This window comes from Macaca fascicularis, chromosome 14, assembly GCF_037993035.2.
Source record: "Macaca fascicularis isolate 582-1 chromosome 14, T2T-MFA8v1.1".
Lineage (NCBI taxonomy): Eukaryota > Metazoa > Chordata > Mammalia > Primates > Cercopithecidae > Macaca > Macaca fascicularis.
In genome coordinates this window covers 38,913,246-38,927,692 of record NC_088388.1, presented here as the reverse complement: position 1 = coordinate 38,927,692, position 14,447 = coordinate 38,913,246, and the positions used below count along the sequence as shown (strand labels likewise).

The 14,447-nt window shown below is 35.9% G+C and overlaps 1 protein-coding gene across 1 annotated transcript in view; it reads right to left on the bottom strand.

Moving 5' to 3' along the window:
* Positions 1-6,903: 6,903 nt before the first annotated feature.
* Positions 6,904-14,447, bottom strand: part of SLC5A12 (solute carrier family 5 member 12) — a 50,830-nt gene continuing 43,286 nt past the window's right edge. The window contains exons 14-15 of the mRNA XM_005578363.5: positions 9,501-9,628; positions 6,904-7,344 (exon numbers count right to left, since the gene is read on the bottom strand). Coding sequence (XP_005578420.3) covers positions 7,195-7,344; positions 9,501-9,628 — 278 coding nt within the window. The 3' untranslated portion in view covers positions 6,904-7,194. The remainder of the gene's footprint in view (positions 7,345-9,500; positions 9,629-14,447) is intronic.

The following is a 14,447-nucleotide window of genomic DNA, read 5'->3' as shown; positions in this document are numbered from 1 at the left end:
TTGTGTGGGGGTGTGCACACACACACTTGCATCTTGCCATCTTTTGTATAAGAATCAGTGAGCATTTACTATCTTTGAAAAATGCCCAACTCAGTCCTACTATGGTGACCAGATATTTCCACTCCATTTCCCCCAAAAATCACGGTATTAAAATGGACTCTGGGTATAGTTCTAGGTTTCATCCAAGGAATCAGTTAACATCTTACCTCATTCCTGCTATTCTTACTGGCTCAGAGAGAACCTTTTAGGAGTGACCTGAACAACCCAGTTTCTGATGAAAAGCCAAACATTTCCCTACAGGCATTTCTATTCCAAATGAAATACGACAACAATACATAGTCCAAAGGGGATATTAATTGGGCTTTAGCTTGAATCATTGATCAGCCCAGGCCTCTGCTAGCTAGGATTGATACCTTTGTAACAGTGATAAGTTACCTTCAATTGAATCTGCCATCTGGCTTCATTTGAAAAAACACACCCATGATCACATTTGATGGCTTTTTTGTTTTCTAGAGAAGACAAATGTTACCCTCACTGCATCCTAGCCACATCACACATTAAGATGTCTTTTTTAGGAAAGTAAAATGAAACAAACAGGTTGGTAGAGAAAAGTTTCATATTTGGGACCAGTTCTAATATCTGCTACTATCAATGTCTACCCTCAAAGAGAAACCTATAAGTAAGTCCAGTTTTACTGCTTTGTGACTGTATGTGTGCTTCTGCAAAATTCTCTCTAGAAAAAGCCTCCGTTCACATGCAGCCAGCCCAAAGTAGAAGTCTTCGTTACACTAGACAGTCAGTTATATGGGCTTTGCTTTACATCTTTCCCTAAGAAGGAAATAAATGAGATTTTCTGGTATAGACCTTCATTGACATCCTCAGTGTTTTTTCCATCTTAATTCTCTCTATGTGGTTAAAGTGACGTCTCTGCCCTCTTTGTTTTTCACAAAGTAACATTTCTTATATTATTAGTTGAAAAACAAAACTTTATGAAATCTATTTAGATACTCCTCAAAACATAATTGTCATGTAGGTGGCTAGCCCCATGTGCTACTCAGAATGCCTCAGTACCATTACAATTATTTTGAATTGCATGTTGATATATGAAATTCAACCCTACCAGTAAAGTCTTCAGGCAAAATTAAGTATCTTTCCAACAAGTAATATGAACAGACTTTTCCATTGATCTTTACCCAGCGTATTTTTCTCTCTCTGGTGAGAAAAGAGAGATTGGGTGGCAGAAAAACCGGATGGCAAAGATAATTGTGGAAGCAATGTTTTGAAAATGATAAAGATAATTTAGAGTCTTTTCTACCCATGCAAAAATGTCTAGTTTACAGATCCTACTTCAGTGTCTGCTGTGCACACGCCCTGCCTTCTTTCTGGCTGAAAAACCACAATGTAGTTCATCTGTTAACACTCAGAAGAAATGAAGATTTTTTTTTGTTGACTATGTTATGATTTATGAAGCTAAATCTAGTAAGCCTAGATTTTGGTGACAACTCTAACCAAAGAATAAACAGCCTCATTTTCAGTGTTAAACATGAAAATTCACTTAAAAAGATACACAATTTTAAGGTTATACAATTTTATCTTCCTAACATATACATCCATTGGCCTCTATATTGTATTTTTCAAGTAGGAAAGAGCTATTGGAATTCTATAATTGAAAAAAGAATTTGGGGACGGCCAGAAGAGACAACAGTGGATTTCTCCATTTTTATTCTCAATAGGAGAAATTATGTGGCAACCATACATTTATCCAGATGATTATAAATATTGGTTTTATTCCTTTTACTCACTACAGTTACCCTGCAAATCATAAAAAAAAAAAAATACACTGTGTATTGTTATCATTAAACATTCCTTCCAAATTCTTAAATTCTAAAGCCAATTTAAGGAAGCTTTGCTCTGTTGAAATAGACGGAATCAATTTTTCAGAAGGTGACCTATTAGCATTCTTGAAAGTAGTTAACATAAAGGTATATAAACTTTTACGAAGTGTATTCCAAACCAGTCAATAATGTTATCCACAAATTCAGCCTGCTTATATTATACTATACTGCAAATAAATGATTTGAGGGTTGCTCATTTTTTTAATATGGCAGTTAAATTAAGACATTAAATAAAGAATTACGTGAAACTACTCTTAGCCTTTTAAATGTGTCAAAAGCAGATCCTGTAATAGGAATGAGGTGTTCTGAACACCTGTGCACACACTTGCTTTAGCAACTTAGGACACAGATGAATCGTTTCTGGAAATTCCTGAGGATAAGGTCCACAAAGGATATCACCATTATTTATTGCTTTTCTTGATTTATAGAACCTATTTTATTAAGTTACAAGCCCTCTTGATGTTTATTTCTGTGTGTGTGTGTGTGTGTGTGTGTGTGTGTGTGTGTGTGTGCTTCCTAACCCATGGTAAGCTAAATATTACAGGCATTATCCAAAACATCAAAAAGGAAGTCATGTTATATAATATGAAAAACCTTATTTTGGTATATGCTTACTTGGTCACCTGGTGGACCTTCCTTAATCTATAAGGTTTTAACAAAAGATTTTAGAATAGATGATTAGCTTCCTTTCCATTCCTAACCCTGTAGAAAATATTCACATTGATAATTCCCATGCACTTAAATCAAAACTTAATTTAAAAAAATAATTTAAATAATTATATATAAATTATTTAACTATACTTGTTTATAGGCATTTTTCCTAATCTTAACTAGTTGTATAAACAACATTAGATTTAGATGTATTCTAGAACTCTGAAATTAAAAAGCTGCATAAGATTTTGAAAATACAAAAATATCCTATTAAATGTCCTACCGATGTACTGAAATATCATTATCAATGACCATCTTGCTCCACAGGGTAAGATTATTTTTCTAATTTATGATGACAGCCTGACACTTCGAGAAAGGGTCATGTTGTGATTTCGAAGTTAAATACTTATGAGCTTAACTCTTTTTCTTCTGAAGATGGCTAATAGTTGAAACACCAAAGTATAATATTAGAAAAATGGGCTTGTGAATGTTTATTATTCACATGGGTATTTGCAGATCTACATTGATTTACTTGGGAGATTGGAGTGGGAGAGGAAATAATGGTGTTATCTCTTTCCAAGAACTACCAGTAAAAACTACAGATTAGTTAATTCACTATCAATGATGAGTTACCTTTGATTAGTTTATAAATTTGTATCATTCCATGTGTACCATTGATATCAGTTAAATTTTAGTTATTTGAAAAGAGCTTATGCTACAAGATTATAAATGCTAGATAAAAGCAGTTAACTATAGTAAACCTAGCTAATTTACAATATTGAGATTAAGTCCATGAGACTTGTAAATATACAAATGTGCATATACATACAGCTATAACTTCTGTAATATTTTAAAACAATTTATTTCTAAGGGAACAATTAAAGGGAGACTCCTCTATTTTCTCCATAAATAATGTTTGATTAAGTCTGTAACAGCACAAAAATATTTCAGTAATATTCTCTTTGAAATACTATTTGAAAACCACATAGGCAATGGTTTACTTTTTGTTTCTCTTTAGAATGAAATGGTATAACCCTGTAAAGTCATGAAATAGTAAAGTTCTTATTTAGCAAACATTATATAAACAAAGGGAAAAGACCTTCCCCACCTTCTGTTGCTATTTTGAGAGTCACAGTTGCTTTGAACTGTGCATTGAGTGATAAACTTGGGTTGAGATACTGTTTACTTATCAAAGTTTACATGTACAAAATAATAAATCATAATAATGACTATTGCATCTTTTAGTAATAAACTTGTTTATAACAGTAGTTTTCTCTCTTTTCAGAATTTAGGACCTTTAGAAAAGTTACTCTCTGGAAAATAATATTTTATTTAAACTCTGGCATTAAAAAAACTACTCTTTGGAAATTTATGGCATGACTTTTAATTTATACATTCTGTTTGTCTTATTATTTCTTATTCTCAAAATAGTAACATATATTCTGATCCTGCATCTTAAAAATCCTGAAGAGAAATAATGAAACCATTTAAGTTAACATGTACACCATGTTATTGCAGACCAAGTATTGGTCTGTATATATTGCAGACCAAGTATTGAATGTTCCATGTGGGCCAGTCACGCTGTGCTAAGCACTTTATATGATTTACTTCTATAAATCTTCATAATAATTCTATTAAGTAGGGATAATTTTTACTCCTATTAATTGGTAAAGTAACATTTAAAAAGTATTGCCCAAAATTACCTAGATTTATGTCAGAATTTGTGTTTGAACCTAAGCCATTTGACTCCAGTTCCTCATCTCAATCATAAGCTGTTGTAGTTCTTATTCCAAATGGTGACAAAAAAATATCTGTCCCAGAAATGAATTCATTCAGAATGAGTTAAAGAGGCATTGAGGTAATTCTGTTCCATTTTTACCAGTATCTGTGGTTGTGCTTTAAAGCACAGTGTTGAGTATCAAGTTTGGAACATTTTAGGCCCCTCTAAAACTCATCATTCCTAGTGCCATTTATTGAGAATGTCTCTGGTCATGCTGTGGCAAAAACAGCCACGAGTTAAACCCTCTTCCATGGTATGGACTGTCTTTGTACTGCACCAGTGGCCTTGGCATGACTCTGGGCTGCTAATCCTAGGGAGGGCCTGAGAGGAGTGCTGGGACTCACTAGCTGAATCTGTTGACTGTGCACTTCATAGCTCCCTTTTGCTTCATCACACAACAAACACGATTTTCATACACTGTGGAAGACAGTTTCCCACAGATTCCCATCTGCTCTCTACCTGAAACCCTAGATTTATGCCTGTTTGTTCAATTAAGAAGAATGGGGGGAGTCTCTACAATGACCTCTAAAATCTCTTGAAATGTCATCTGCTAATGCCATAAATTTCATTACACAAGGAAGGCAGAGATATTTTTATTATAATAATTGCATCTTCCAGTTGTATGACATTTTGATAACACTCCAGGTAAGATAATTAGGGACTGTAAAAGAAAAAACATTTTTAAAACTTTTGCGGAAATGTACTGACCCAGTGAAATGTCTTTAGGAAAATGTATGAGTAAAATTTGTGAGTAAAAGGAAAAACTGTACGGTATATTTTGTTTTTATGCTATCCCAAATGGAAGTTCACAATCCTGATGTATTCCAAATCATATTTACATATATATGTATGCACATGTATATATATGTACATGCATATATAATGCCTACCATTAATTTATTCTCATCCTCAGAATTGCTGTTTTTTCCTTTTTATTCTTTCTCTCTCTCTCTCTCCCTCTTCCTTTCTTTCTTTCTCTCTCTGTCTCTCCCTCTTTCTTTCTCTCTTCTTTCCCTAAGATATTAATAAAGCCAACTAGGTTTGGCTCAGATTTCAATATTCACAAAATATGTATTCTAATTAATAAGAGTATCACAAGTCATTTGGAAAATAATTGCACCTCTCAATTTGCAAATCCTTAGATCAACAGCTTAATTAGCATTGCCAGACTTTGAAAAATGTTTCCAAAAATTCTGCTCCTTCTCGTTTTCAGATATTTCTCCAAATGTGCCCCCTTTTGACCCCTTCCCTCTTATCCCAAATGTATTTTTTTTCTCATCTCTCTTATAAACTGTAGCCCAATACCTTTTTTCTCTTTCTCTATTCTCCTTTTCTATTTGAGTGGAGGGAGAGAAGGCAAGGATTGAGTTCTGTTTTGTAAACTCCAGTGTGTCTGTTTTAATTCCTCCATTGATTTGTCTGTCTTTCTATCTTTTCTAATAATAGATATTGGTATTGTCTATTGCATGCTTCTTTCAAGGCTTTCTCTTTCAAGAACTATTTAAAGACAACCTTTGGAGTTCCTTATGCTTGCCTATTTGAACTATTTCTTCTTACTTTGCTAATGCACTGTTTCTAGGCCTTTTGCTCTTATCTGGCCGCCAAAATAAATATCTGACACCTGTCCTAATATATGACTCTCAGATACAACTTTGTTTCTTATTATCTGTCCTCTGACTTTGCCCCTGTGACATACTGTTTCTTTCTTTTACCTTTTCAGAATTTTATTTCTTCACTTCCTCCAAAAATCTTTCACTGCTCCTTCATTTGTCAACTCGCCTTTTAATTGGCAATGCCCTCATTATCCAGAACTTTAAACATTATTTTCTAGACACGAACTATGAAGTTCTCCATTTTTGTTACCTTACCCGGTGGAGTGAGTTGAACTTGCTCACATGAGCTGAATGAGCAGAGTACAAGTCTTGTGGACAATGTGTTTTGTCCAAAGAAGAACACTATTGCTGGTGAAATCTATGGTCTGTTACACTATTTGCAACGTTCTTTTACCAAATTCTATTCTAACAACCTTCTATAGGACATTCCTTTTCTCTTTACTTAGCCCTGGAAAAAGGCTCCAGACTTCTTATTGAGCTCTGAGGCAATTTTTCATTGTAAAGTGATAGAAAGGAAGAAGAAATACTGCATGGACAACATAATAGGAGCAGAGATTTTAGTTATAATCGCTCCCACTAGCCAGACATACCATATTCTCCTTCTGCACTTAGCTGAATTTTTTTTTAATGTTTGGTCAGGACAGCTAATGACTGGAATGACTGGAAGAGGACCTAATAGTGGTGGTGAAGGGATGTTAATAGTATGTTAATAGTTGTATGCCAATTGCAGCTACAGGATGGGAGATGGGTGGCATAAAATATGTCTGCATATATGTGAGGTATGAGGTCAGAGGTGGATGTCATTCCTCTGTTTTATTCCTCGTGGTAGAAAAGCAATAATATGCATATTCCTATTGCCCATTCTGCCTTTAAAATCCAAGATATTTTGATGGTTAAAAAACTACTAAAATGAAAAACCTGAAGTTTAATACGACACCAAGCAAACAGACTTTGATTTCTTGAATGGTGATGAAATCCAGTCCTAATTTATTCAAGAAGGAAGTAGTCAAGGACATTTGGAGCAGATTGGTTTTTCTCTGTGAAAGTTGGAGTCTTTCAAATAATATCCTGGGAAACAGTATTTTGCATGTAGTAATAAATAAGTACAAATAGGCAGCAGACATCCCTGTCTGCTAGCAATGGCAACTATACAAATCTACTAACAAATAGGCAAGAAGTATGTGGAGTTTGTGTGTTTGTGTGTGTGTATATTGTGTGTGTCTGTGTGTGTGTGTGCATTCATACAGGTATTGCCTTAGAAATGGGTAATCTCAAATGCCATATTGTTGTAGCTTTTGTCCTTAGGATCATAGCCTGGAACATGTACCAGGCTTTCTTTCCTGAGTCCATTCTGTAAGACAGATTCAGCCCCTTGTTTCCAGGCACTGCCATTCTCAAGGTTTTCCTGAGGAAAATAGAAAGACACATATTAGCAATATAGCCTTGATGTATTCCAAATTAACCTGAGAGAATCTTGTTTAGGCTTCGGCTTCAAAAAATTATATATAAGTACAAAAGAAGCATAAACAACTCTGACCTAAGACAATTTCTAATTGATAACTTTGATAATCCATGTAAGGTACTATTTCTAATGATAATAACAGCAAAAAGAACAATTTATTGAGCATTTACAGTATGTCTTGTGTTGCATGAAGAAATTTTTACATCTCTCATTTAACCCAGCAATCCCGTCAGGTAGTAGTATTACATTATAAGGAGAAACATACCTCTATCTCATATGAGGATGGCCCCCTTCCTACCAGGGAATAGGAGAGCCTGCTGATAATAAGAGGGACACCTATACACAAACTCCCCTGGATGCTGCTCAACATTATTTTCTGGCAAAGAAGCCCAATAGTGACACAAGGAGTGTCCCCTCCCATTCAACTTAGCCTTGAGAACAGAAGCTGGCTGCCTGAATTAAGTAAGTTTATTATTTATTCCAGAAAATTCTATCTTCCTGAGTCTGCAAACCAATAAATAACTTGATCCGTTGCTTCTAGAACTTCCTCAAAATTCATTTATACAAACAATAGGCTGCTTAACCAGCTGCCTTCTAAGCAAAATAAATTTCTCATCTGGGTAAACAGCCCTTTTCTCCAAAGTATAGATTGTTCAATGAAGCAAACTCCTTGCTTATCAAGCCACGGTTCAATTATCAAAACTGACTTTAGGACCTTCACCTGGCTATGTTTTCCAACTTTAAATTCTTACACCACAGTTTTGCCCAGTTCCAATAAGAACCCTGAATTGAAAGATCTACCTTAAGTCACTTAAGCTCAGAATTCTATAAATGTCTGCACCTAACTTCCATTCTCTGAGCCTCTCTGTAAACCTGGTGCTCTTGCCTCCCGCCATAAGTAATAAACTCAGCTTTAGGTGATATACATGTTATTCTGCTGTTTTCTGGAGAGGAGAGCAATGGGCAACTCAGAAATATTTGCCGTGATTCGGGTTAGGCTTCCCTCTCCTAAAATCATAAAAGAATAAAATGTCTGGGACTAAAAGTGAATATAAGTTTAAACTAAAAAGAAAAACACAACAACAACAATAACAACAAAAACACTCTTGCACTTAATCAAGCTGGGAAGACAGACACTGATAAGGCCAGCTGCTCCCAAGATCTGGCAGTCATCAAATGCCATAACAACCCTTTGAGTGACCATTGCACTCTTACCAATGCTGCCCCAGATAGCTTTGTGGTCATTTCTGCTTCCCGTAGACCCCTTTAAGAATCCTTCAGTGGAAACCCAAACCTTACAAGACATGTTCTTCCTCCCTCTTGTTGAGGGTGGCATTCGCCGATTCCTCTGAAGTACCCCACCTTGCTGCATCAAGTCGGTAAGTCCAATTTTGTCTAACTACAGGCTCTTTCTGGTGGTCTTTGGCTGATGAAACCTTAATAATACTTGGACAGTGTCTCTAGTACTGCCTGACCTAAACACACTTCTTTTTCCCAGAATAAAAAGAGCTGGGGAGTTAGAGAGTTAGGTGCATGTTGCTGCTTCTTTGCCTGTGCATTCCCACCATGACCTTGCTTTCCATTTATATCCCATGGAACTGGAAATGCTTGTGTCCATGTTGCTCTGATAATCCCCCTCTCACCCACCCAGTTTTCAGATCAGAAAAGCTAGAGTTGAGGAGTTAAATAATTTACCCAAGGAATGGAGGACATGGAACCAGGATTAATCCCACGACTATCTGATGCTGAGGTCCATGCTTTGAACTATTATAGGAGAATGTGCCTTCAATTTGTTCCTTTTCTATGATTCGCTTTTATATTTTCCTACAATTCACCTTCATAAGGGTTAAAACAAGCTTTGAAAACTGACCACCCGTAATGCCAATAATTCAGCTTCAAGGCACTTTTACCTATCAACATATTTATGTGCTTAAAAGCTGATTAGCTGAGGTAACTCTGAAGTTGAAACTCAAATTCTTTCAAGTTCTTTCAATCACTGCCTTCCCTTTCCAGTGCATCTTTGCAGCTGGTTTAAATAGGCAAAACCAGGAATCCCTTTGAGTCCATACACATTTTTAGAAGCTCAAACATCAGCTCACCTGCTCTGTACCACTGTCATGCTGAACTCCGCACCAGCATAGTGTTTTGTACTTCTTAGACCAAAAGCAAAATAAATTACAAACTGGTCTAATTAACAGTGGTTGAATATCCTCACCTCTTTGGCGACCTATTAACAAAAGAACAAATAGATTAGACAGTTGCAGGCCTCCAGCTCTTCCTTTACAAATTTAAACATTGTCAACTTGAAAAGTAGGTTACTTTTTAGAATAAAAGTGAAAACAAGACTGAGTGGTTAATAAACAGAAATTGCTTAACTGCTGAAAGAGGTAGGAGTTCATTTTTAAACATCAACAAATTATAAGGTCAGGTAGACTCATGACTGTAGAGTTAAACAGAGACAACCTATTTATTTTTAAATATCTATTATAGAAAACTCTACTAGTACCCTTCCTTGGCCAACAGAGGGGAGAGCAGTAATTATTCAATTTCTTCCTTTAAAAAAGCTCTTGATTTTTTAGCCAAACCAGATATATTAATATTTGAGATCATCTAAGTCAGTATTTGTAAAATTAGAAAGAGTATTTTTATTGTTCCTTCTTTTCTTTCACCCTAACATCCTGAACAACCAATATCCTCATGTTCCTCCCAGGTACTTTAAGCATTCCTCACACCTCCTCACTCCTCACACCTCCTTTTCCCTTCCTCAAAACATACCTGTTCAATGTCCTATTTCTTCAAATCCTGCTGTGGAACAAGAGTCAAATTGATATTCAAACCAAGACATAAATGCCAGTGATGTTGCTCCTCCCAGAATTTATGCAAATTTTAAGTCATAAAGACTATTCACTAATACCCTATATCATTCAATGATAGTTATTAGTCCCATACTCAGTGTAGTGTAAAGATACTAGAAGGAAGAGTGGAGTAGCGGTTATACCGTTGATCAAATTTCTTTTAAGTGCCAGATACTGTGCCCATCCACAAACTTTTTCTCAAACTGCTTTCTAGAGACAAGAAAAAAAATTGTAGATTTGTTTGGTTTTTGTATGAGACAGAGTCTCATGCTATTGCCCAGACTGGAATGCAGTGGCATGATCTTGGCTCACGGCAACCTCTGCCTCCCGGGTTCAAGTGATTCTCCTGCCTCAGCCTCTGGAGTAGCTGGGACTATAGGCACGCACTACCACACCTGGCTAATTTTTTGCATTTTTTTCTGTAGAGATGAGGTTTCACCATGTTAGCCAGGCTGGTTTAAAATTCCTGACCTCAAGTGATCCGCCCACCTCAGCCTCCCAAAGTGCTGTGATTACAGACGTTAGCCACTGTGCCTGGCCAAAAATGTAGATTTTTAAAATTCTAAATTGAGGTTTAAACAATCTATTCCCTGGCATTACATCACCCTGTCACAAGACATTTGACCACATAGAATTCTACTAGTGTTGATAATAATATTTATCAATTAGTCAGTGTATTCTACATACTGGGCACATTTTACATAGATTATCACTAATCCCTATAAATAGGTAAGTATTATTATTCTCTTTTCATGGATGAGGAAATGGTGAACTTTTCTATGAGCTAATAAATGATGAAATATATGTTTAGTTAAACATGTGTGATCTCACACTCTGTAACCCTCCATTTGTCTTAATATGTGTATATGTGTGAGTGGCAGAGGAGGGGTTGCACAACCTCAAAATTCTATGCAAGGGCATCTCTGAATCAGAATAATTTAATTTGGGACAAAGTCATTTCCAGGGTTTCAAACAGAGAAGAGTTTTGTCTCTGAATGAACCACAAAAGTATCAAACATTCCAACAAATGATGGTGATCTATTGTCTCTGAAGAGCAGGTCCTGAGATTTGGACAGGACTCTTTGCTTCATATGGATTTATATTCTGTTTTCTTCTAGAAAAAGAGAATGTTGCCTTTGGGAGATAGTAGATGGTAAAGCAAAGTATAGGGCTATAATTCTCACAGATAGGAAAGTTGAAAATGAAACTCAAATTCTCAAACCAGAAGCTCTGTATTTGCCTTCAATCATGGATTTATCATCTTTCATGAGCAAGACCTTAGGGATTGAGCATCAGTGGACTGTTGAGAAAATTGGGTGAAACCAAGTTCGTCAAGAGGTTGCAGGACTGTAGACATATTAGGTGAGAAAAGAGAAGAAGGTCAAAGGGGATGAGATCATTTCCTGTAGACAAGTGGGTTTTTCCTAAGGAAAAGAAAGTTCATGCCTATAGAGGAAATGTCACTAGATGTATAGTAACTTGGGGTGGTTTTGAGGAAAGTTCCCCTTCCTCTAAGCAGAAGCAACTCTATGCCAAGGTACTGACTCCACGAGCCGAATGCAACCTAGAATCCATTCCCTACATGGTCCCTCTACTGGGCACAAGCCCCAAAACTCTCAGCAGAAGTCCTGAGTACAAGATATAGGCTTAAGTTGCAAGTCAAGAAAGTCAGATTAGGAGTGGCAAGGACATAAAATTTCAGAAACCTATGAATAAAAAGATGGTCTATAAACTTTCAACAGAAAGAATGGTATGAGTGTGTGTGTATGTGTCTGTGTGTGTGTGTATATGTGTGTGTGTGTGTATCTGTGTGTGTCTGTGTGACAAACAGGAGAGACTGAAATAAGGTAGATTACATACAAGAATCAGAAATTAGAATGGTATCAGCTTTCACCACAGCAAACTGAAAGCTAGAATATTTTTTATCTATCTCACATCATTATACAGAGCTGCGCAATTCCTGGCAATTTATAAAGTAGTACAGTAAATTTCTCTGATGAGATGAATTATCTAACACAAAGATTAATTTTTGTATGTTAAGAGATAGATAGTAAATATTTGAGGCGTTGCTGGCCAGATGTTTGTTGCCACTACTCAACTCTGCCTCTATAGAGTGAAATCAACCATAGTCAAAAGCAAATAAATGGGCAAGCTCTGTTTCTAGAAAACTAAAAAAAAGAAAAAAGAAAAAGAAAATAGGTAGTAGGCCACATTTAACCTTAATATATGGAACCATAATCTAAAATATAAAAATAATAGACTGATAACTAAAGACTTCATATCCATAACTAAAGATCTGCATGTCCATAAAGAGACATGCAGCTTTATGGTAAATGAGAAAAATACAGTAAGATTCAGATAAATATAAACTACTGTACACTGAAAAACAGAGTAGCATCAATCTCTACGTACTGTCCTGATAATGGGATGTTTTGGTCACTTGATACACCAACAATGGTATTTGTTCTTGATTTAGGAAATGATATTTTCATTTCACATGTCTAAATTGGAAAAATGAAAAAATAATTTTCAGCCACCCAGCAGAATTTTATCAGTAATAATGAAGAATTTAAAGTGTATCCTAGCCCAAGATCTCCTTTCAGAAGCTGATACACAAAATGATTAATGATATAAACTTCCTGGAGTTGCTAATCAACACAGACATGATTCTATGTGTCAACATATATGAGTAACATAAACGGCATATCTTTTAGGTGCCATATTTTTTCTGGAAGAAGTATAATTGAATACATTACCTATTAAGACCAAATAAGACCAAGATAAAATATAACACAGGGAGAACAGGCCCACAAAAGGCCTCTGTCCTTCCTCACTGACCCTATTCTACATTTCAACATTGTAAGACTTTTTAAAAGATTCAGTGGGTATTACATAAGATTTGTTAAACCCTCTTGGTGAGCAGACCTGAGGGTATCAGGCTAGCAGTAAGGCCTCATTTGGAAGACAGGCACCAGGAGGCAAGAACATCTAGTGGTCATGTTCCAAAATTTTTCCAAATGTTTGAAGGCATAACTAGACTTTGTTACATGTTCGCTTTTGGTCTCAAGGGCATTTCACTAAGACCTGGTTCATTTGGAGAAAAAGAAAACATAGGGATTAATACCAAAAGAGTTGTTCATGCTGAAAATGTGCAAGAATTTTCAATCAAATTTAATATAAGTGCTGCTGTATCAACATAACAGCATGCTAATTCTGGTGCACACATGGAAAATATAGACTGACAAACCACTGGATTTCATGTGTACACATTTCCTGCTTTAGAAGGAAATGTCCAGGCAGCTGAAATATTGGCTGTCTTCTTAGTGGCGACTGACCACTAAACTGAAATGTCTAGGTATATTCCTCCAGCATCAAGGAAGGAGTCAAGGATGTCAGGGTTCTAAGGCAAAAATCTAAACAAATTGAATAAACAATCTTTCGCCTGGAACTATTTAAATAAAGACATTGAGAGAATTGTTATTATGTGAAAGACTGGGGTTACAAGATTTATAGTCAATTCTTTATCATAGCTAATATCTTCTTAAATTTCAGTGAATGGCTAGTGACATCACACGCAGAACAATAGGGTATTGGAACTTGCATATAACATTTCTAGTACACAGTCACCAGAAATGTTGCCATTCAGGTTTCATGTTGAGTAAGAATGTTGGCCATTGTTCACTGGTATATAATAGTCGTGGAAAAGTAGAATACCTTAAAAATTTTTTAGCTAAAATACGTACTCCAAGGAGGTGGAGGGACAAGAGTATAGTGAACTTATTCCACCCCATTATCTCCCACACTCTCACCACCACTATGAATCCCTCATGGGCATTGAAACAAAAAAGACATTAATCCATCAAAAGGGCAAGTATGGATGGTAGACACTTTGCTAAAAATGGCTGACAATGAAGCTGCTCACTGCAGAGAACTCCACGACTTTAGAGGAGCAGCCTCCAAAGGACAACATAGGCAAAAACAACAGTGTTTTGCTTTTCTAGTAAGTTAGCAAAGGCTGACTTCATGAGATAGCAAGATGGTGATGACAAAAATTTTGTCTCTTACTGAGATGAGGGGAAAAGAACCACTCTGAATATTTAACCTTATTTACTGATTGTTATATTACGGAGGGTTTTTTATACTCAAGCTTCTGGGGGACATGTGTCAAAGCATCTTTTTTTTAAATAATAT